This window comes from Cervus elaphus, chromosome 5 (assembly GCF_910594005.1).
Source record: "Cervus elaphus chromosome 5, mCerEla1.1, whole genome shotgun sequence".
NCBI lineage: Eukaryota > Metazoa > Chordata > Mammalia > Artiodactyla > Cervidae > Cervus > Cervus elaphus.
This window is the reverse complement of record NC_057819.1, coordinates 85,024,940-85,050,439: the sequence shown is the minus strand read 5'-3', so window position 1 is coordinate 85,050,439 and position 25,500 is coordinate 85,024,940. Positions and strand designations below refer to the sequence as shown.

The following is a 25,500-nucleotide window of genomic DNA, read 5'->3' as shown; positions in this document are numbered from 1 at the left end:
CAAATTTAGGAAGTAAGTCAGAATTATTTTGTCTCCCGAGAATTGGTGCCTAAATGATTAGGTATTTCATCTCTTAAGGTTCCTAAATCACACTTTATTGTCCCTTGTAATGATTTTAAGGTTTGCATTTATACAGTTTAAAATATTTATGTCTGTTTGCTAGGTCAAAGTCTATAATCTAATTACTTTGGAAAGAAGCTTTGCATATTTTAAGTAGTGACTTCTGGATTCTATTTTTGTGTGTGTGTGTGATTTGCATCATTCTACCCATACTGACATCCCTTTGCATTTTTGAACATTTATGAATCTTCTTGACACAAAAAGAATATTACTCATTAAGAAAACTTGAGTGAAGGCCCTGGTGCATTCAGAGGTTCTTTGATGTCACAGAACTGCCCCCCGGAATGTTTGTCAAGTGAGTTCTTTTTGTGTATGCGCGAGGGTTCATTTTGATGATGGCTCATAAACTTTATGCTGATTATAAGGTATCCTTATAATCACCGTTCTTTTGAATTGTGAAGTATACAACAAAACAATTCTAATAATAGGGATGACATAGTGAATCTGAATGACAGCATGTAATAGAAAGCACAACTATTCAGAAAAGAACAACAGTTTAAAACAAACCACAGGGAGGGAATCAAAGGTCACACTGTTTTATGTAAAACAAATACAGAAATACTTCAAGATTGATCACAAATGCTTCCATGATGGGGTTTGATGAGAGAAGCATTACGTATTTTTCAGTCAAAGGAAAATACTGAATGGCTTTTTGCTTACAGCAGCGTATATTAGATTTCAGAATCTTTGTAGGAATGGCTTACTTTTCTCCATTGCGTATGAAAAAGTTATGATGGTTAGCTCAGTGAAGAGAAATCTGAAACACAGTAAAAGCAGCATCAGTGTTATTTAGTTAATTTACAATATACCAATGAGATCTAGTTCTCAAGTATTAAATTTCTTTCTGACTTATCTGTGTCACGCACTTTGGTCAGGATAGCTCACTGTATTGTTATTCTGAATAATTTTTAGTTGTGTGACCAGGGGTAATTTTCCAGCTCTTCTTTGGTATAATTGTGTGTTTGTGTGCCTACTTAAAAGGAAAGTGACCTGCTTCATTTAGTAACTGTTTAGCTGTTTAACTGTTAGCTGAAAATAGACTTACTGGAATGAGGCTAGACTTGATGTGCTTTGAAAAACACAAGTCCAAACTCCCTAATTTTCTACACCACAGCATTGTGAACTGTGAGGAACACACTCATGTCTTCTACACTGAAACTCTACGAAATTGTGTTGATGACAGCACCTTAATGGTCCATTAGTCACCAGTGAAATTGGTGTTGATTGCAATTCACTGTTACCTCTGACAAAAGAGAAGTTTCTGCCATTAACTCCTAAATAAAGTGATTAATGTTTAATTTTTGTTTAACTACTTTACCCTGATTTTAGTGCTTATTCATGTTCTTGCTTATACATTTATAAAATGAAGGAAAAATATAGCCATGATGCAAAAGTCACTCGTTTCTTGCTGGTCTCAACATGTCCTGTCATCTGTTGTACCCTACTCTTTTAACTCATGTGCTTAAATGTCATGAAATATTTTAAAAACATTTTTCTTATATTTATGTAATCTTTTTCTGTGCATTTATGGATTCCTAAATTAGATAACATGAATATTTTGAGATTTCTTTGAAAAAATGTTGAATTGTTTTCCTAAAATGTTATCAGATCTAGAATGATTCTTTGTTTCACATTCAAAGTGTGGATATTTTACATGGGAAAGATTGGAAAGTTGGGATGAATTTTCCCCCAAATGTAATTTCTTCTAGTAAGTTGCTCAATATTAGAAACTTGTGGGTAAATTAACCTTCTGAGATATAGGCAGTTCCAGTTTTCCATGGTAAGAACATAAACATTACTTCTATTAAGTAGTATAATTTGAAATTTATTATTTTACATTTTTTACATGACAATTCCTGTACTTTGTTGTTTAAGTGGTTATAAAAACTTTACTAAAAGAAAAGTAAAACTTCACAAAAAGATATCTTCAAATCTAGAAACTTTCATCAGAGAATTCTAGCTAATGTTTACAGATGAACAATGGGGTAGATAAATAACAAAGATTTACTTTTTAGCACAGGGAACTTTATTGAATATCTTGTAATAACCTATCATGGAAAATAACCTGAAAAATGTCTATAACTAAATCACCTGCCGTACACCTGAAACTAACACAATATTGTAAATCAACTATACTTCAGTTAAAAAAAGAATCAACAATGGCAATATTGCAAAGACTCATATAGAATAAAAAGGTCAGATTTTGCCTAATCTTGTTTCATAATGCAAGATCACCTTGATGTTGAAACTTAACAAGAGTGTTAAGAAAAAGGAAAGCTATAGCCCTGTCTTACTCGTTAAATCATTAACATAGATAGGAAAAATCCTAAATAAACTATTAGCAGAGGGGTAATGTGTCACAATTCATTTGGGATAATTCCACAATATAAGACTGGTTTATTACTCAGAATCAGTGAGTCTCATTGCCACATTAACGTAGTAAAGGAGAAAATGATATAAATTATCTCAATCTATGTACTGAAAAGGGTTTCATGAAATCGAACATGTGTGTATTGATAAAACATTTTAGTAAATAGTGATAGTCTTTGGTTCTCAGGAATTCAATTTTTGTCAAATTGCCAAACTGTTTAAACACAGTAAACATGCTCTGTTTCTGATCATTCCATTATCTGGCTCCCTTTTTGTTGTTTACTATTTCTCTTAGTTCTCATTTATGATGTCTTGACTCTTTGCTAAAATTTATTTAAAAGATCTTTAGAAAAAGTTCTTAGTTTGAGATGATATCAGAGTTCTCTGACGCTCTCAGGCTTGGATCATCTTTATCCAATTTCATGGATTGAAAGTACTTAAATTATCTAAATAAGGTCACCTGAAATAGCTGTGAGATCCTGATTAGTACACGTTCACTCTTATTTCTGTTGTGTGTCCCTTTATATTTCAACCTGAAGCATGCAGGGAAAGTAGACCCCGTTGGACATGACCACCTAGTTCCTACCACAAGTCTATCAGAAGTACTACTCAATCTCTTAGTTGTTGTTGTTGAGTCACTAAGTCATGTCCGACTCTTTTGAGTGTCCATGGACTGTAGCCCGCTAGGCTCCTCTGTCCATGGAATTCTCCTGGCAAGAATACTAGAGTGGGTTGCCATGCCTGCCTCCAAGGGATCTTCCCGACCCAAGGATCTAACCTGGGTCTCTTGTGTCTCCTGCATTGCAGGTGGATTCTTGGTGCTGAGCCACTGGGGAAGCCCATTATCCAGTGCATTTAGGCCTAAATGCCAGCTCACATAGCTGAATTTCCCTGTTCGCTTGGATTCGGACCTGATAATTCATCACTATTTTGTTAAATAATCAGTATCTTCAAGCAGAGTTTAAAAAAAAAAACTCTAGTTTTCCTACTTGTTTTCATTGATAGGATTGATCTAATTTACCTAGCCTATTATATTGAAAATTGAAAATACAATTTCTTATTATTATTCTTACCATTTGAATAATTTCTAGGTAATATGATACTTGTTGAGCTGTAATATGAAAAAAATATTTAAAAGCCATGCAGTATGTGCTCCTTAAGAATATACTAAGTCACTTTCTCTGACAAAGTAATCATTGATATTTTTCTCTCCCTGACGACAACTTCTTAATGTGGCTTCATAGAGGTTACCTCTTTGTTATATAGAAAGATTAATTATTAAACTTTTCTTTTTGATGTCTCATATTACAAATGTAAATATAAATTGTATTAATTGTATATGTGCTTGGATGGTTGTCAAGGAAATAATCTTTTTTTCCCCCCCGTATTTTCAAATAGCACTTAAAATTCATCTTTCCAAATAATTTATTTGGCTTTCCTTATAAAGAATATAATAATAATAAATTCTCTGAGGTCATGTTGAAAGAAAAATTTTAATGTTGAGATTGTTCAAATTGGATTATTTTGAAACATTTATTAAATCTTGGTCCATATATTCTAGTTACCCTGTAACTGTCCTGTTTGCGTTTTCCTTTTAATGTGTTTTAACCCCAGCATGGTGAATTGATTAATAAAATTGATTAATAAAAATGCCTCTGCTTTCTCTGTTATCTGATAACTTCTTAGGACAACTAACAGCTTTTGTGAGAGCAGCACCATTAGTCCTAATGGATAAGGAGGACAACTGATACGGCCTGAGAAAGGTTAAAGATGACTAGTGACCTTCAGCAAATCTCCGTGCAATAGAACAGAATAAGTACCATGCTCATTTGAAGTTTTGGTCACAGTAGATTATCTGACACATACATTATAGTCTTAGGTTCAGCACTTTACAGCCCAGGTTAGTTCTGTGAGTATTCTTGTAATATTCTTCAGATTGTGAGGATAGTAGTGCTCATTGATACATGTGATTCTAACATGGAAACAAACTTCTTCCCAAGGTAAAGGTCCTTACTAATGTAGAAAGCTTTCAGTACCCCTCTTTTATACCCTAAGACCTTATTTTGAAAGTTAATGAGCTATAAGAGTACTTTCCTGTCACTTACTATACAGATTACAGACTTGAGGCTGTTAAATTTGGGCTTTAGATTTTGGTCCACTATTAAGAAGGTGCCTCCAGTGGCCGTAAGTTTTTTGGGGGGGGTGAGAAACATCATTACCTCCTCCTGTGATACTTTATTCACCTCTGACTATGAAATGTACTACTCTGTTTTCCCCCTTTCTGGAGTGTTTTCCCAGGTCTCTTGTACTAACTGTCGCCTTTATCTTGTGGTTTGCTTTGGGTGCATTACTGCCCACTTGCTGTGTGCTCCAGTTATTTTCGCTTTATTCCTTTTCATTGGTATAAGAGCATGAAATAATAAGCTCAGGGGCAAATGGGGAGGATATACAAGCAAAGACTTCAAACCTGAAAGGCATTCCTGTGATAAAGGGGATAGCTCCGTCGAAGTGGGAGCATCTCCATTAGCATTAATGGAGTGAGGACATCAGCTGAGGCATCTCAGAGGTTAATCAGGCTTCCTGGCCAGCTTTTGACATCAATACACTGTGGCGCCTGGTTTTGTTGGTCCTTTGGAGGCTTTCTTGACAACACCCTAACAGACTTTGTGTAAGTCATTTCTTGTGAATTATTGAAACAAATGTTTGGCTGCTAATTGAAGAACACTAATGTGTTTTCTAATCACTACAGTTTGAGTTTTTAGCACTAAACAAAACTGTTACAATTGATTTGTGGCTTTTTCTTGGTTTCAGTCAGCTGTAAGTTATATCATTTTGCTTGAATTCTGCAAATGGCTCTGCTAGTCATTTTATTTAAGTATTTATTAGGAAACACTATGATAGTCTTTATTTTTCCTTTTTTCCTTCCCAGTATACATTTGTGTCCTAAATTCATGAAGTGTCAGATCACAAGTAGTGTCAGGAATAGATTACAGAGCAATACTGGATAGTGGTTTGGAGCAAGTCCTGGTTTTGAGTTCTGGCTTTGTTATTGACTGGCTGTTTGAACTGCCATTTTCCTTAACTTCTCTAGGCTCCGAGGTGTTTGAGGAAATCTATCCAGATCTTTTTTGGTTAAAGAGCCTTGACCAATTCCGAGTTCATAATAAAGGTTCCATGGAACATATTAATAGCTACAGTAAAATAATACATATATTTTGTGCTTTCCCTTTTTTTTAAGTTCCATCTGATTGTTGCTTAAATTGCATTTAGGCCTTTATAAACAACCTTTGCCTATCATTTATAAATTAATAATTTATATGCTGTGTAAGCAATATACTTTATAAAATTTAGATGTAGCATATGTCAGAATATAGGTCCATAATTATTTTAAAAGAGCAAGTCACATTATTGAGGATTAAAGTATCTTAATAAAGACTTTTCCTCACAATAATGAGGATGTGTCTATTATAGTGTACATAATTTTTGATATGTCCATGTAGACTGGACTGTTTATTTTGGCTTTAATGATTAGAGTTAATGTGTGTGAATCACACAGTTTTCTCTTTGTTTTTGCTTTCTTCCCTTTCAGAGAAAATGAAAAAGTCCCATTACTTAACATGATTGTTTGTTAATAGTTATGAGAATAATCAGATGAAATTCACATAAAAGAAAACATACAGATGAGTTAGTTTTTTTATCTTTGTTTTGAATGAAATGGAACTAAATTATGAAACATGTCTTTAATTGAAATAATATATTAGAAATATTGCATTAAATTGTTTTCTGTCTCTAGAGAGAAAAGAACCCTTTTAACTAATTTTATGACATTTCATTCATGTAGTAATTGAAGTATCTTAGATGGAGTCTGCATTACCTGCATACCAAATCTTGATATACAGTATTATATAGCATCATGTTATAGATTTAAATGAGAAAGTCATTTTCACGTATGGATTCTATCTGTATCTTAGTCTTTTTTATGCTTAAAAGTAGACTGAAAATTAGGTGTATACAGTTTTAAAAAAATAGAACATCACATAGTTCCTATTTCTTAATATTTCACATATTTTAAGTTACATGAATTGAGGAGAATATAAATATTTTTAGTAAAAATATAATTGTATTCTCATGTGGAACAAACTCTGTAATTGTTTACCTATGGCCTAATTCTCACCATGCTGACCTGGGGGTACCTACTGATACCATTCACTCAAACTAATACCAACCTTCTAACTAAAATTTAAGATTGTATAGAAAGTCAGACTGAATTTCTGTGACAGTGAACTGCTACATATGAGCTTATTAGAAAATAAAGAATTTAATGTGAATTATCAAAACACATATTTCTATTTAGAATCCAAGTACTGATGCAAAATGATACATTTACCTTTCATTGTTTAGACTCTGAAAACTGGCTTGACAATGGTTGGGAAAGTGGTGACCCAGCTGACAGGCACGCTACCTTCAGGTGTGACGGAAGATGAAGTTGCCATCCATAGTAATTCAAGGCGGAGTCCTCTGGTCCCAGGCATCATCACAGTCATCGACACTGAAACAGTTGGAGAAGGCCAGGTAAGAGCCTATGATGCCTGTGATGTTCGCTTTGTGAAGAGGATGGAGCAACTAAGAGTATCATTTGGGATCAAGATTATACAAAATGTGTTTGGCCTTGGAGATGTGTTCATTTGGAATTGTAGAAAGTTAAGGTTATTTCAGGTTAGAATTTTTTTTTTTTTTTCAAAAAATGATGAGTAATTATTGTACAACACAGGGAATATAGCCAGTATTTTATTATAAATGGCATGCATGTGTGCTAAGCTGCTTCAGTCATTTCTGTCTCTTTGTGACCCTCTGTAGCCCTCCAGGTTCCTTTGTCCATGGGATTCTCCAGGCAGGAATACTAGAGTGGGTTGCTGTTTTCTTCTCCAGGGGATCTTCCCAACACGGGACTCTAACCCACGTCTCTTATGTCTCCTGCCTTGGCAGGCAGATTCTTTACCACTAGCAGCATCGAGGAAGCCCCATAAATGGCATTGTTGTTGTTGTTCAGTCACTTAGTCGTGTCCTACTCTTTGCGACCCTGTGGACTGTAGCCCACCAGGTTCCTCTGTCCATGGGATTCTCCAGGCAAGAATACTGGAGTGGGTTGCCACTTCCTCCTCCAGGGGATCTTCCCGACCCAGGAATTGAACCCCTGTCTCCTGAGTTAGCAGGCAGATTCTCTACCAGTGAGCCACTTGGTAAACCCACTATAAATGGTATAGAACCTTTTAAAAAATGATGTTGCTATTTAGTCGCTAAGTCGTGTCTGACTCTTTTGTGACCCCATGGACTGCAGCCTGCCTGGCTCCTCTGTCTGTGGAATTTTCCAGGCAAGAATACTGGAGAGGGTTGCCATTTCCTTATCTTGGGGATCTTCCCGACCCAAGGATCAAACCTGCGTCTCCTGCTTGGGAGTCAGATTCTTTATCACTGAGCCACCTGGGAAGTTATGTGTTAAAACCTGTTATTTCAAACATTGTTAATATATCAAACCTGAAGTTAAAATAGAGGTTCTATAGAATCCTGTTATCTCTTCATCAGGACATTTGTTCCATAAATAAATAATTATATATATCTTTTATACCATTTAATACTATTCCTTTTTAAAAACATGACACTTAGTATAAGCTGAATCAGTCTTAATTATAACTAATTACACTTCCCAGGTGGTGCTAGTGGTAAAGAACCCACCTGCCAATGCAGGAGACACAAGAGATGTGGGTTCGATCCCTGAGTTGGGAAGTTCTCTTGGAGGAGGGCATGGAACCCACTCCATTATTCTTGCCTGGAGAATTCCATGGACAGGGAAGCCTGGAGGGCTACAGTCCACAGTGTGGCAAAAAGTTAGACACAACTGCAGTGACTTAGCATGCGTGCATGTGGTGGTTATAAATGACAATAATGTTAATGAATTTTATTGCAAATTTTATTACCAATACTTCCTGACAAATACGAAAAAAATACACAAAATCTCAAAGAGTATATTAGAATATGTAAATGGTAATAACTTATTATATGTTCAGATGAGAAATAGAATATGTTCAGATAAAAAATAGATCTTATATGTTCATATAAAACAGATTTTTACAGTCTAGGTTTAGAAACATTTAAGACAGAGGATGAGATTGTTGGATGGCATCACCTATTCGATGGACATGGGTTTGAGTAAACTCTGGAAGTTGGTGATGGACAGGGAGGCCTGGTGTGCTGCGATTCAAGGGGTCGCAAAGAGTCGGACATGACTGAGCGACTGAACTGAACTGAACTGAAGAGTGATGATAAACATGGAAAAATATGCTATGCTTATGTAAGTCTTGCTAGAAATAAGCCAATTCGGTTTTGTTTTTCTCCCCCATGCACTTATAAACAGTATTTTCTTTTGAATCATAGTTATGGATTTTAAAATATATTTCTGGAAGGAAGGTAATTTTAATGGCTTGTTATCTTTGCTGTAAATACCCAATCTAAAGTTGATTACCAGAATGAGATAGGAGTAGAGCAAGATTTGGAAGTACAAATTATTTTAATTTATATTAAATTATTTATTTAAATATTAAATATAAACATAGAACTTATATTTAATTCTGTTTTCAGAACATAATTATGTGAGCCATTAGAATATTAACCCCAAGTATTGCATTTTTTTTTTAGAAAATCTGCTTCCAGTATATATGGTTCTGCATCTTGATGAGAGATTACATTTGGCTGGTACTCATATACTAATTCCTATAGTAAGATCAAGTGGCATTTGAAAAAAATACAGACTGTGCTGCAGTGAAAAGAAAAAAATCTTTGAAATTCTGGCTATTATTGAATCTGGCTATTATATTTTATTTGAAATCTGAATAATATACTTCTCTGCCTTTCCCATCTTAACTTTGTGGTTAACCAGATATATTACAGGCTTGTATTCCTGTTTAAAACTCTATTTAATGAAGTGCTAGCAAACTTTTCAGTTGACTGTAATGACTTTTTTTTTTAAAGTTGTGTTAATTAGCTCGAGTTGATAGACACATACAGATGTTCTCTTTTTAAATTGGAATTAAATATTTAAACGCTTAGTGTTTTATGAGTGTTAACAAATATTTTCTTTTGTTCTTTGATTCTTAATTAATTCACCTCCAAGGCCACCCACATTTACTAAGTGGTAACAACCCTCCTCAATATTGTCTAGTTTGGCTGGTATACCTAAGTCTGTTAAACATCTAGCATTTGTTGACAGACTGATGTGTGGTGATTTAAACGTTGAAACTGTTATCTCCTATTATTTTTGATGAAATAGAGCTATAACTCATTAATTTATATAATGAGTAAAAAGAATTTAATTTTTACAAAAAGCATAGCCTTAGGTCTTGTGTTTTCAAATGTGGTTTGTTTTTTTTCCCCCTAGTTCTTTGTTAGCTCTTTATAACTTTAAATTGGAATTCTCACATTTGGAATATGGAAATGGACTGTAGATTATATGAAAGTATTTTTTCTGTGAGAAGTGCATTGTTAACATTGGAAACAACTGAAGTTGTTCATTAGGAAATAAGAATAATAAAATGTTAGCTTTTAAAAGTTAAAAAATTGAAAGTGTTGCTCAACCTGAGAAATTTTATCTTTTCTATCATTTGTTGGGACCATAATCTCTTTCCATTCCTACTTATAACATATTCTGAAATTTTTATTGATTTCAAAATTCTGTTAAAAGACAGGAAATAAATGAGAAGTTCCTACGTACATTTTTAAGGAATCATAAGTATTTTTTCAAAGCAATAAGATTTCTTCAGTGTAATACTGTGTCCTTTTATTGACATGAATCTGTTTTTTGTCAAGAAGACATTTTTGTCTCTGATAAATAGTTCAGTTGGAGTACAGCGCTGTTTTTAAGTTATGCTGGATTGTATTAAAAAGACTGCAGTGGTTAATGTCATGGATTTATCACTTTAAGTCCTTTCCCACTGATGTTTGACCTTAACTGTAGTGTTTTTTTCTTGTCCATCTCCGTCTTAGGAACTAAAGCTGACATTATGTTCACTTTTGCTGTTTAAATCCATTGAGACTTCACTAAAGATATTTTCATGTTTACAGGGATAGTATATAAAATTTGATTCACCATCTTTCTGATGCTGAATTGACTAGTATTATTTGATGGTGGCAGGATCACTGTATGGTAACTGCATTAAAGAGGAATAGACTTGGTTGACTGTCCATTTGTCTGTGTTACTGCCATGTTTTATTTAAAAACATAAGCAGTTTAATTTGCCTTTATAAATTTACATAATTTAAGTTAGCAGGTGGGAAAGTCTCTAATCAAAGAAAAATGCTCCAGAATGATGACATAAACTAGAGCTATTCTTGTCCTGAGTGTAAATACAAGTGTAATTCGTAATAATTTAGTGGTTCCTGTGGTGTTTGTCTTTTTGTTCATATGATGAAGCCTTATCCACCTTGTATCAATTAAAGTGCTTTGCTTTAATAATATCAAATTATTACTCACAGGATTTTAGCCTGTTTAGATAGTGAGTGAAAATAAAGTCTTAGGACAACTGATTTGGGATATCTTTGGTATTAATTTGATATTTTAGGCAAGGTGATGGTGCAGTGGAGAGAATCTGTACAAAAGTATCTGGTGGTGGTTATATTTGTGAAGCTCATAAAAAGATGATTCAAAGAAGTCTATATATTTTTAGGAGGTTTTGGTACTCACCAAGATTAATGAGCCCTTTTGCTTGATGGCTTGTGTATTAACACCATCAAATAGAGCACTCAGTACTAATTGTATTGCAAAGAGAGGTACAGAGTTATAATACATGAAAGATAAGAGGCTCTGATAAGAGATTGGTTTGACATAGAAAAATGGGCAAGGATAAAATATTTAACAGAAAAAATATATACAACTAGTATAAAATGTATAGTTTTAACTTGTTATCAGAGAAAGACAAAACTGTACCAAGATACCACTTATCACCTATCAGTATGAGAGAAATTGAAAAGCTGTGGTATACTCTACATTTTTAACTTTTAATTTTGAAACAATTGTAGACCCGCAGTAAGTTGCAGATACATCCATGTGCCCTTCACCCAATTTCCTCCAAGTTTTCCCAAGATGTCTGTCTGTGACATCTTACATAGTGGTCATAAAAAGTTAGAACCAGGATATTGACAATGACACCTTACTGTTAACTAGGCTTTTGACCATATTTAGCTCTCACCATTTGTTTTTACCTGCATTCATTTGTGTGTGTTTTCAGAATATTGAAAGAACTCCTACAGCTGGATAATAAAAAGATAAATAGCGTTATTTTAAAATGAGCAAAGGATTTGAATAGACATCTTTCTGGAAATAATATACCAATGGCCAGTGAGCAGAAATGAGAGCCCTGGCACACTGCTGGTGGGGACGTAAAACAGTGCAGCTGCTGTGGAAGAGTTACCATTTGATTGGGCAACTGTCTCCTAAGAGAACTGCTCTTAGGAGGTATATAACCAAGAAAAGTGAAAATTTATGTTTGTGTAAAAATTTGTACATGAATGTTTATAGCAGTATTATTCATATGGCTAGAAAATAGGAGCAACCCAAATAAATATATTTTAACTGATCAGTGGATGGGTAAATAGAATGTGACATAGACATACAATGTAATATTATTTAGCAGTAAAAAGAAGTAAAGTATTAATGCTACAAAATGAATGAACCTTGAAAATATTGTGTTTGGTGACAGAAGCCAGTTGCAAAAGAATACATATTGTATGAATCTATTTTTATGAAATGTCCAGAACAGGCAAATCTATAGAAAGAGAAAGTAGATTGTTTGCCTAGGGCTGGGAGTTTGAAGAAAACAGAGGGTTGCAGGGTGACTGTTAATGGTATGAAGTTTCTTTTAGGTGATTAAAATGTTCTAATTTGATTGTCATAATGGTTGCACAGCTCTGTGACTATGCCATGTATCCTAAAGCAAATCCTTAGTATATTTATCAGACTTTCCTGGAGACTGCTCCTGTAAGACTTCTTTTTCTTGTGTTCCTCTCTAACATTTTTGAAAATTGAATGGAAGAATGGAAAAGAGAGATGAGAGAAATAATTTGTAATGCATGCTCCCCCCCCTACTTTTGGTAAAATATATATAATGTAAAATTTGCCATTTAACCTTTTTTCAAGTTTGCAATTCAGTGGTATTAAGTACATTCACAATGTTGAGTAATCATCATTATCATCCATGTCCAGAATTTTTCATTATCTGTACCCATTAAATAATATCTCCCCACCCCTCTGTTCTCACAGTGCCTGGCAACCACCATTCTAATTTCTGTCTCCAATAGATTGCCCATAATTAAAAAGATATACAGTATAAAGTGTTGGAAAAGATGTGGGGAGATGAAAGTATCTACTTTGGAAAGCAGTTTTCTTAAGTTCAGTATACATTTATCATATGACCAAGCAAATCCATTTGTAAGTATCTGCCCAAGATATAAACATGTTTGCAAAGAAGATGTGTGTGCAGATATTCATAGCAGCATTATGCATAATAGCAGTCAATTGGAAATAATCCAAATTGCCAAAAATTGATCGCTGAGCTCACATGTTGTGGTTCCTCCATACTGTGGAATACAAGTAAGCAATGCAAAGAAGTGAATGATACCTGAAACAATGTGGTTGAACCACAAAATATGTAAGTGAAAGAAATGGAAGATGAATTGCATGATTCTATTTATTTGAAAAAATTTGAAAATTTTTAGAAAGGGCAAAAGAGATGAAATACACTCTAGGGATTGTCTGGGACTTGGTATTCTGCTGTAAAGTCATCATGAAGAAACTTTGGGAATGTTAGAAGTATCCTAAATCTAGAATGTGGTAATGGTTATACAACTGTATAAATTTACTAAGCATTATCCACTTATATGGGGTGATTTGTGTGTATAAATTTAGCGATAATTGGGGAATGACTCCAAGCTATGATGAAGTGAAGAGATAAGCATATCTTTTTCCCAGATAATAAGTACATTACGGACAGAAGTTTCAAAAGTAACTATTTTGGGGGTGAGGGCTATAGAAATCGATCAGAAAGCTAAGAAAGAAGTGATAAACATGTATTCACATTTCTTGTATCTACATCTGCCAGGGGCTTGGTGAGTGTGGTAGTTTAACCAGAGCAGAGTAGGCCATATAAACAAGCAGTTCCCTTTTAGAGGGTGGATTTACTTGATTTGGAATAGAAGGTTAAAAACCTAAGTCCAACAGTGTTTTCATTAGACTTGGTAGGTAATTAGGATAATGTGTGCTCTTGTGGCCTGAGCTTGCGATCTCAGTTTGGGGCCGATTTGAAAAGAATAGAGAGGAAGAATTAATGACATGTGAAGAGTCTCAGAGACCTTTGGGACAGCAGTAGACCTACCAACATACCTATCTATATTTGTTTTAGGAAGATTATTTTAGGGAATAAGATGTTTCTTAGTTGACAATTCACGAGGCAGTAGTATCTCAAAGGGGTGGGAAAAGAGATGGAGCTGTGTTGGAGCAAGGAGCTGTAATTCATCACAATTAAGTCTGAAATTAACCTGTAATCCTGTTTTCTATAATGCACCTTAAACCTATATAGCAAATCACTAAGAAATTGCTCCCAAAAAATCAACAGAAGATAAAAATAGTAAACATTAGGAATAATTGTTTAATACGAAGGAAGAGGATCAGAGCAACAAACACCTGAGACGTAAAAGTAAATGGAAAATGGCAGACCTAAATCCAATTATGTGTGTAATTGTATTAACTATAAATGGACTCCAGTTAAAAGTGAGTGATTGTCAGACCAGAATCACTTTAGATTCAAAGACATAATTGGCTGAAGTAAAAGGTTGTAAGAAATGTACCATGCAAACAGTAACGGTAATAGAATTGGAGTGGTTATATTAATATCTGATAAAAGATTTTGAGTCAAGAAATATTGCCAGATAAAAAGGACATTTTATAATGATGAGAGAGTCAATGTAATAGGTAGATAAAATGATAATGTATAAACACAACATATAACAACATAGGGCAACAACCATTAAGCAAAATCTGACAGACTGAAAGAAGAAATTCCAGCTAACGTTTATAGTTTTGAGATTTGAATACTGTGCTTTCAATAATTGATGGAAAAACAATACAAAAATTTTAAGAGATTGATAGATTTAAAGACTTGATTAGCACTATCAACCAATATGATCTGAAACTCCCCACCCTCCAACCTACAGACTTCACATTTTTTTCAAAAATATCTGGAATATTCTCCAAGATAGACCATATAATTGGCCATAAAGCAAATCTAAAGCATGGAAATCAATAATAGAATGAAATTATGTTATGAAAGAATCTCAAGGATATTAGAGAATATTTTGCATGCAGTGAGCATAGAAATAGAACATATCAGAAGTTATAATTGTCGCTATATTATTCTTTAATGGGAAAATTATAGCTTTAAATTCTTACAGTAGAAAAGAAAAATGGTCCTAAATTAAAAACCTTAGCTCTCCATCAAGAGAATTTAAAAACAGCAAATTATAATGAAAGCAAGATAAATGAAGTAAATAATAGAAATATGACCAGCAGTCAACAAAATAGCACTGAAATGATGGGGAAAATCAATAGCCGTTCTTTGAAAATATTAACAAATTTGATAAATCTGGTGGTATAGCAAATGAGATTGTTTTCTTAATTTCTTTTTTTTTAAATTAGTGTGTGTTAATATATAGAAAAAACTGATTTTTTAAAATTCTTACTTTTTTAAATTAAGTGTTAATTTTGTATCCGGCAACTTTGTTGAATTTTGTGTGTGTGTGTGTAATCTAGAGAGGAAAGTTTCTTTCTTTAACCATTTGTATGTCTTGTATTTCTTTCCTTTTTTTCCCCTCTCTCTTTTGAGTTGGTTGCTATGACTAGACCTTACAATACTGTGTTGAACAGTAGTGTTGAGAGAGGGCATCCTTGCCTTTTTAGTAATCTTAGAGGAAAAGCTTCCAGTCTTGCCCCATTGGGTGTAATGTTAACTTTGGACTCTGTATATGTGACTTATTATATTATTAAAGATGGTAATTTCCCAGTATTCCTAGTTTGTTGAGTGTTTTTGTCATGAAAGTGGTTGAATTTTGTCAAATGCTTTTTCCATACTGATTGAGATGATCATGTGATTTTTGTTTTTCAGTTTGTTAATGTGATATGTATTACATTGATTGATTTTTGTATGTTGAACCATCCTTACATTCCACGTATAAACCTCACTTTTCTTGGTGTATAATCCTTTTAATATGTTGAATTTGGTTTACCTCCATTTTGTTTTAGATGATTGCATCATTATTCTTCAGGGATACTGATTTGTAGTTTTCTTTTTGTCTTTGGTATCAGGGCAATGAGGGCCCCATAGAAATCTTTTATAATCCATTTTATGTCTGTGGCATCAGTTTTAATGGCTCCTCTTTCGTTTCTAATTTTAGCTATTTGAATTTTCTCTCTTGTTTTTGTTAGTCTAGTTAAGGGTTTGTCAATTTTGTCTTTTTTTTTTTTTAAGAAAGCAAACTCTTAGGGACAAACTTAACCAAGGAGATGAGAGACTTACACACTAAAAACTATAATATGTTGTTAAAAGAAGTGAAAGACATCTTTCAGATATAGAAAAGTGGAAAGACATCTCATGCTTGTGAATTTTAAGACTTAATGTTCTTAAAATATCCATAGTACCCAGTGTGATATTAAGTGCAGTACCTATCAAAGGCTCTCTGACATTTTGTGGCAGTAATAGAGAAAACCATACTAATATTCTTATGGAATCTGAAGGGACCCTGAAAAGCTGAAACAATCTTGGGGTAAAAAAAACACTGCTTCACTTTAAATCATATTACAAAGCAATAGTAATTAAGATGAGGTGATATTGGCATAAAGATAGACCAGTGGAAAAGAGTAGAAAGTGCAAAAATGAACCCATACATATACATCCAAAATATTTTTGACAAAGTTGAAAAAAACTACACAGTGGGGAAACACTCTCAACAAATGAAGTTAGGAAAACTGGATAGCTAATGCAAAAGAATGAAGCTGGGCCCTTACCTTATACCAGATATAAAAATGATTTTAGATTCAACCATGAGACCGGAAACTATTAAACTCCTGCAAGAAAACAGGAGAAAATCTTTAGTACACTGGATCGAGCAATGATTTCTTGCATATAATGCCAAAAGCACAGGTAACAAAGTAAAAAATAGACAAATAGAACTACATCAAACTTTAAAAGTTCTGTGCCTAAAAGGAAATAGCCATGTGAAAAGGCAACCTATGGGGTGGAAGAAAATCATGGTAAATCATATATCTGATAAGGAGTTAATATATAGTATAAGGAATTTCTGCAACTTGACAATTAGAAAAAAAATTAACAAATGAGCATAGAACTTGAATCAAGACACTTCTCCAAAGAAGATGTCGGCATGTCCAATAAACATATGAATAAATTCTCAACATCTCTAATCATTAGTGAATCAAAACCACAGTGAGGTATCACCTCCCACCTATCAGGTGATGACCACTATCAACAGAACAGAAAATAACAGTGTTGTCAAACATGGGGAGAAGTTGGCACCCTTGGGAACTTTTGGTGGGAATATACAATGGTACAGCCATTATGGAAATCAGCATGAAACTTTCTAAAAACATTGAAAATAGAGTTACTTCCATCTTTATATGCAAAATAATTCAAAGCAGGATCTTGAAGCGATATTTACACATCCATGTTCATTGTAGCATTATTCACAGTACCCAGGAGGTAGACGCTATCCAGATGTCCACCACCAGGTAAATGGATAAAGAGAAATGTATATATGTGTGTGTATATATATACATATATACACATATACATTATATATACATGCACACATATATATACACACACATATACATTCACACACATGCACACAGTGTAATAACATTACATAACCTTTAAAAAGAAGGAAATCTTCTAACATGTTACAGTGTTGATAAACTTTGAGGCCATTGTGCTAAGGGAAATAAGCCAGTCGCAAAGGTACAAATACAAAATTTTTCCTTTTATTTTGAATTTCTAAAATAGTCAAAGCATAGAAACAAAGTTGAAAGGTGGTCACTAAGGGTGGGAGGAGGGAAAAAGAAGACTTAGTGTTTAGTGGGTATAGAATTTAAGTTTTGCAAGGTGAAAAAGTTCTAGAAATCTGTTAACAATGTGAATATATTTGACAGTACTGAACTAAATACTTAAAAATGGTTATAGTGGTAATAAAAAAAAGACCTATAGACAAAAAATTTGACAATCTGCAGCTTGACTGAATTGCAGGTTCTAGCTAGAACAATAAGGCAAGAAAATTAAAGCATTAATCCTAATCCCTAAAGAGAGGGAAAGGATGACAAATCAGACATTTCTATATAATGAATTGTTGTAACAGTACTATCTAAAAATATTGACTTGTAAACATAAAATAAGTAACTTTTATTGAATGTAAATTATACCCCTGTAAAGCTTTTTAAGTCTAAAAGAAAAATTAACCTTGCCAGTGTAGGACTGCTTTCCTGGATTACTTTGGATTAAATTCTTTGTCTGAATATCATGATGCAATATTGGTATAGTAGGTGTTCCCTTTGTAACATTAGTTATGTAAAAGTTTTAATTTATTGAGTTAATTGCTTGCTTTGCAAAATGAATACATGCTATTTTAAAGCTTTTTTCTCTCGGGATCATTGAATAGTGCATTTTCAATAGGCAGATTGTATGGAATGTAAATTATATTTCGATATGCTTATAAGAAAATGAAGGGGAATGAATTTGACATACCAAACTGCCTGTTCTACTGGTAGTATTTTCAAAGAAGTGTTGTGTCTGTCTAAAAACTAGAGGTTAAAGACCACAGTGTTTATACTTTAAGTAAAAAATATTTGTTCATTCCCCTAATATATATATGCCTGTTTGTATTTAACTTGTGGTGGGTTTTTTGTTTTTTTGCTGTTCTGTTCCAGTCATGGGCAAGAGTTTTTCAGCAGACCATAACACAATAAGAACTCCTATTCCTATTTTTAGATAAAGCTGTGTAGAGCTGATTTTAGGCTTTTCATTTTTTCTGAACTGAAGCTTGAAGAAATCATTGTCATCTGCAGTCAGGTCAACCAGTTGTTTTTAGAGGTTATATGATTGATTCGCTGGGGGCGTTTTACATCTTTCCCTTATTTCTGAAGTGGCATTCTCACCTTGTATTATGAAGAATAATCGTCAAATGTAGCGGAAGCCTGTTACTTGGTCAGGATGTAGTGGTGGTGTGTATCTTCAAGGTTGGCAATTAGTTAACTTCCGTTTGTCTTCTTCCTTTCTGTAAAGGTGCTTGTGAGCGAGGACTCTGACAGTGATGGCATCGTGGCCCATTTCCCTGCTCATGAAAAACCAGTGTGCTGTATGGCTTTTAATACGAGTGGTATGTCCTTCCCCTTGCCCCTATTTATAGTATGAGTTTTCTACCCAATTTTTTGGAAATGGAAAATATGAAATATATGTGTTAGGGTATATGACATAAGTAAGTAGTTTTCAGTGATTATTGAATGAATGAATTTATACTAAAAATTTAGAAACCCTATAAAGACTAATTTTACTGAGTAAAGTTGTGATTGAGTGGTAAAAATAAATAATAGATATATAAACAAATAATAGATACATAAACAGTGCTGTTGAATTACATTTATTTCTGTGTTATAAGGTAAGGACTTTAATATTCGAAACTACTTATGTATGTGAGTGGCATTTTCTCTGTAACTACATGTTTCTTTTAAACAGTACAATGACATGTCATGTTGATTAAACAAGTCTTCCCATTTTATATAATGTGTGCGTATGTATTTTGCTAAACCGTTTGAATGTAAATTACATATGTGATGACATTTCACCAACTACAAATTAAGCCTACATTTTCTAAGAGTAAGGCCCTGCTTGTACTTTGTAACCAAATAGTATATTATGTTCAGAAAAGTAACACATTGTATTATCTAAAATCCAAGTCATAATTTAAAATTTCCCAATGAGAAATGAGTTCAATAATGAGTTTTCTAACTGATTCAAATCAAGATCTAATTAAAGTTTACTCCTTTATGTTTTATGTCTCTTTGTGAGTGAGTGAAGTCGCTCAGTCGTGTCCGACTCTTTGCGAGTCCATGGACTGTAGCCCACTAGGCTCTTCTGTCTATGGAATTCTCCAGGCAAGAATACTGGAGTGGGTTGCCATTTCCATCTCCAGTTTATCTCTTTAGCTCTTTTTAATCCAATTTATAGCTTTCACCTTCCCACCCCCCACCCCCAAGTTGCAGTGTCCAGACTAATTATCTTGTCCAAATTCTGCATTTGTCACATATTTTTTCATTATAATAATGTTTTTCTTTTTTTCCTTAAAGACTTTTAAATACATTCAGGCCTGAAGATTATTTTTTTCAAACTTCCTATATATTGTTGTCTACATCCTTTCATCCTAGCAGGAGACACATTATATCAGGCTGTCTTGTAATTTATGATACCACATTTGATCACATGAATAAGTTAGTGACCATCAAATGTTTATATTTTGAAAATAGGTTCTCACGTGGAGATTAGCAAGTGCAGAGTGTTATTTTGGCCTCATTTCTTGCTTTCTTTTTTTTTTTTTTTAATAATTTATTTATTTAACTTTTGGCTGTGCTGGGCCTTCGTTGCTGCACAGGCTTTTGTCTAGTTGCAGTGGGTTGGGGCACGGGTTTCTCATTGCAGTGGCTTCTCCCGTTGCAGAGTACGGGCTCTAGGCTCGTGGGCGTCAGTGGTTGCGGTTCCCAGGCTCTAGAATACAGGCTCAGTAGTTGTGGCGCACTGGCTTAGTTGCTCTGTGGCACGTGGGATCTTCCCAAACCAGGTATCGAACCTGTGTCTCCTGTATCGTCAGGTGGATTCTTTACCATGGAGCCAGCAGGGAAGCCCCTGGTCTCATTTCTGAAACAACTTTTTACTAAATGGTTTTGTTATTATACATTGAAGGCTATAGAATGGTGGTTTTTCTCTCATCTTTTCAGCATTGATTAACTTCTGTTAACTCTATTTAAAGAAAGTTTTCTCTTATTAAGCAGAAATGAGCCACAGTTTTCCTGGATGTAAAAGGCAGGGTAAATATGTAATACTTCCTCTTTAACTACCAATTTTCATAGTTAGGAGTTGGTTTAATACTTCCAGTGGTGGAATTTCACTCCAGTGGCCTTATTTTAAAAGCACTTTGATTATGAATAAAAGATAAAATTGCTCTGATGCTTTCAGAGCTGAAATAGTCTTCATTAGTTTGTGAACTTTTCCTTGCTTGGTGGGTCTGAGGAGACTGCCATTTCTTATTCTGCAGAATATTAGTTAAAACTGATGGAAAGACCCATCTTTTTCCTCCTTTTCATCTTTTCAGATCAAGAATGATCATAAGAGGATAATATTTGAGTAATCTTCCTCCTCTGAATTAGCCATGTTCAATGGAGAGGAAGATTTTATAGTAATTGTTGATCAGTGCATAGATTTAATTAATGAAGACAAAGATTTATTGAAATGCTCTGAATGTTGTGGGATTTAAGTTGAATTTGAACAAACAATCTGGAAGTTATGTCACTTATAGTACTCTTCTTAGAGTAACCAGTATGACTCATTTTTGATAGGCCATCTGTTATGTCAGATCTCCTTTGTGTTAATCTATGTTTCATATGGCCAGAGTTGGGATGCTTCGGACATTTGAAGCTGTGTTTTTTCCTGTCTATGAATCTCCATTGTTATAAAAACAACTTATATGACTTAGAGCATATTGTAGTTACCTCTGTCATTGTGTAGCAGTTGGTTCTAGAAGACCATAGATTTCTGTGATTTCATGGTTTTGTTCTACATTTGCCATTTGATTTCTGTTTTACCTCCCAAATTTATGTTTTAATGGAAAGGTTAAAATTGTTTATGTTTATACTTAAAATTTTATTTTATTTTTTTATTGAGGTATAGTTGGTTTACAGTGTTTCAGGTACACAGGAGAATTATTCAGTTGTATAATATATATATTCTCTTTCAGATTCTAGTGTAGGTCATTACAAGATATTGAATATAATTCCCTCGGCTGTGTAGTAGGTCCTATACTTTTCTGTGTTCCTAGCATGTTAATTGTATAGCTGTATAATTTATCTTGCAGTAATCATTTCTTTAAATATTTGCTAACCTGTCTGTTCCAGTTTATATTAGGATTCACTCTTGGTGTTGCACATTCAAGGTTTTGATAGATAATGACATGTAGCCGCCATTATAAGGGCTTCCCTGGTGGCTCTGTGGTAAAGAATCCACCTACCAATGTAGGAGACATGGGTTTGATCCCTGGGTTGGGAAGATCGCCTGGAGAAGGAAATTGCAACCCACCCCAGCACTGGTTCTTACTTGGGAAGTATACGGACAGAGGAGCCTGGTGGGCAGCAGTCCATGGGGTCGCAGAGTTGGCGTGACTTAGTGACTGAACGGTGACAGCAGCAAGAATCCATCATAATAGTACCTCACAGAACAGTTTGAACAGTTGAGCCAAATCCCTGTTGCTCTGCCTGTTCATTCCTCCTCCTCTCAATTCCTGACAACCACTGATCTTTCTTCTCTTTCCGTAGTTTCAGAATGCCATATAGTTGGAGTGTTACACGATTAGCCACTTCACATCGGCTTCTTTCACTTACTAATGTGCGTTCAAGTCTCCTGTGTCTCTTCATGCCTATATTGCTCATTTCTTTTTAGCATTGAATAATATTCTGTTGTATCATACTTTATTTGTCATCTGTATATATTATTTACTGAGCAGTCTGTATCTTTTGTCCATTTTTAAATTGGTTTGTTGGTTTTTTGATTGTTGAATTTTAAGTGTTCTTTGTATGTTTTAGATAACAGTCCTATATCAGATACGTGTTCTATAAATATTTTCTCCAAGCCTGTGATTTGTTTTCTCATTCTCTTTAAGTGGTTTTCGAAGATCAAAGTATTTAACTTTAATGAAGTCCAGCATCAGTTATTTCTGTGACTGATCTTTCCTTTGGTGTGTAATGATTCAACGCATGTAAATCGACGTTTTTGCACTGTTTTATCTTTATTCAGTCTCACGCCGAATCTTGTAATTTCTTGGAAGAAAGAGAATTTTATGAGACTTGTTAGTATTCTTTAAAAATTTATTTATTTGGCTGCTCTGGGCATTTGTTGCTGCGTGTGTGCTTTCTCGAGGTGCAGAGAGAGGGCTCCCTTCTGGTTGTGGTTGTGTCTTCTCATTGTGGTGGCTCCTCTTGTTGAGGAGCACGGGCTCTAGGGCGTGCGGACTTCAGTAGCTGTGGCCCACGGGCTCTAGGTTGAGGCTCGGTAATTGTGGCACACAGGCATAGTTGCCCCTCGGCATGTGGGGTCTTCCCAGACCAGAGTCTGAACCCATGTTCCCTACGTTAGCAGGCGAGTTCTTAACCACTGGACCACCAGGGAAGCCTTGATATTTTATGAGTTTTAGGATCTCTTACATTTCTTCTTAAATCCAAAATACAGCTTCTTAACCTGGGTCTGAGAGGTCCATGGAGAATATTTAGAGAGTTATGTGAACTTAGGGAAAAAATCGCATCTTTATTTTCTTTACTGAAAGTGAAAAGTGAAAGTGTTAGTCCCTCAGTCATGTCTGACTCTTTGTGACCCCATGGACTGTGGCCCACCAGGCTTCTCTGTCCATGGGATTCTCCAGGCAAGAATATTGGAGTGGGTTGCCATGCCCTTCCCCAGGAGATCTTCCCAACCCAAGGATCCAACCCAGGTCTGCTGTACTACAGGCAAAATCTTTACTGTCTAAGCTGCTTTCTTTAACCTTTAATGAAAATTCTTTCACTTATCAATATGTACAATAAGCTACTGAAATATTAGCTTTTTTTGTGAATTTGTAATATAAATAATGGGTATTTTCATACCATTTTGATGTATTTATATAATTCTCTAATTAATGCTTATGGTTCAAAATCATGGCAGAGCCTGTATTTTAACATATTACTATTAATAAAACATATATTCTACTGCATGTCAATGTTAATAACCCTAAGTATTTTACCTTGTCTTTAAAAAATATTCTGAGAAAGAGGTTCTTAGGCTTCATCATATTGCTGAAAATTTTCATGGCACTAAAATGTTTATGGGCCCATTTATGCTTTCACTTGTTTCAACTAAACACATCGGAAGCTAGACTTCATTCACAGTGCCTGGTTCAGTCCCTGCTTATGGAGTCTGCTGGTGGAATAGGGACTTTAAAAAAAAAGAAAAAAGGAAGACAAGTCCTTTGTGGAACAAGGACAGAATGCTAGGAGATTCTGAATATTAACTTGGTATTTTGCTTTTGGGGAAAGTTCTTCAAAAGAAAGCCAGTTCTAAACGGGAGCCAAAAGATGATTCGTTAGGAAATAATGATTCAGTCCCTAGTAAATACATAAATATTAGTTGAATGAATGAGGCAAGAAAAATATGGCACGGCTGGCATAGATTTTGAAGTAAAGGCTGTGTACAGTGGACTGATCAGTTTATTACTGCTTTGTATCTGTTTAAAAGTTTGAATGAAATGGTGGGTTCATAATTCAGCAAGCACTCAGAAAATTGGTCTGCAGAATCTTCTATAGAAGCTGATAGGCACAGATTTCATGCCATTGCTTACAGTTCATCTTAATTATTTACTGTTTATTCCTGAGTATTTTTGCTGTTCAGAATATGAATTTTATTGCTTGATATGAACAAGTGTATGTATAAAATATTCAGTTCTCAATGATTTGAAAGTCTTGATTTTGTTTTAGCTATTCAGTAGCTGAACAGCTTCTTGGAGAAAGGCTTTGGGCTCAGCTGTGGCTACCTGTTATCCAGCTCCTCTCACTAGGTGACATTTTATTTTGCTTGTTTAATTTCTGTATCATATTTCTTGGTTTATTCTAACACTCTTGGACTGAGACATTCATAGGTACAAAATACTTGAGTCAAGAGGCTTCTCTGCTGTTTGTAAATACCTTAGTAATTGTTTTCCTCTGCAATTATTTTTGTAACACTTAAAAAATATTTGGGGGAGATCAAATGTATTTTCTATCAAGATTTAAGTTCTCTATAAAGAGGTGGAATGACTGAAGTGACTTAGCACACTCAGCATGGACGCACAATGGCATCTAACAAATGGCCCATACCACACATTTTTTTTAAATTAAATTGGCCCTTTTAAAATATAACTTGTGGATCTTCCAGTAACACCCCAGTTTTTCCTTACATGGATCCAATATATATTTCAAAATTTATTTATCTTCAGCAAGTTTTTCTCTATCTGGTTTAAGATCTTCTCATTGGGTCTGTAATGTGGCCAATAATAAGAGTAGTACTTATTGGTACTACTTAGAAAAGTATAGGGAAGTTCACTTAGAAAAGTATGTGAAACAAAACAGATAAGAAAAGTTGATTGCTTGTCTTTTGTTGGTAAACCTGATTTTCTCTAACTAGTTTACTTGTATATATCTCACTGTTAAACATTTTTATTTAGAGAGGCTTATCTTTAGATCAAAGAGTATTAAAATGTCCTGGATATCAAAATCCAGGATTTAAACCAGGAATGCTGTCTAACTCCTGAGAAATTTTAAAAACAATTTACATGATGGAAAAACACTGCAAAGTGAATTAAGGAGAAAATGTAGATTGCTTGACTGGGTGGCGTGCAGTTCGGCCTTGTGTGGAACCTATTCAGAAAAGAAATTAGGGGATACTGTTAAATAGAGTTGTGAAACTTTTAGTTCAGCAGCTGCATTCAGTTTGTTTTTCAATTTCTCCTTCCCATTCTTGTTTATTAGCTGTGACTCTGAGTCCTGAATTAAAACAAATATTTTAATGGCAACATTTATGATTTGTTTAGAAGTGCCAGAGAGACCTGGTGCTTAGATCAGGGCAGCTTCAATATGGG

At 34.4% G+C, this 25,500-nt stretch overlaps 1 protein-coding gene across 8 annotated transcripts in view; it reads left to right on the top strand.

Moving 5' to 3' along the window:
- Window positions 1–25,500, top strand: part of BCAS3 (BCAS3 microtubule associated cell migration factor) — a 579,738-nt gene that overhangs the window by 152,462 nt on the left and 401,776 nt on the right. For all 8 annotated transcript variants that reach the window (XM_043902888.1, XM_043902895.1, XM_043902891.1 and 5 more), the window contains exons 12-13: window positions 6,892–7,062; window positions 18,879–18,972. In XM_043902888.1, coding sequence (XP_043758823.1) covers window positions 6,892–7,062; window positions 18,879–18,972 — 265 coding nt within the window. The remainder of the gene's footprint in view (window positions 1–6,891; window positions 7,063–18,878; window positions 18,973–25,500) is intronic.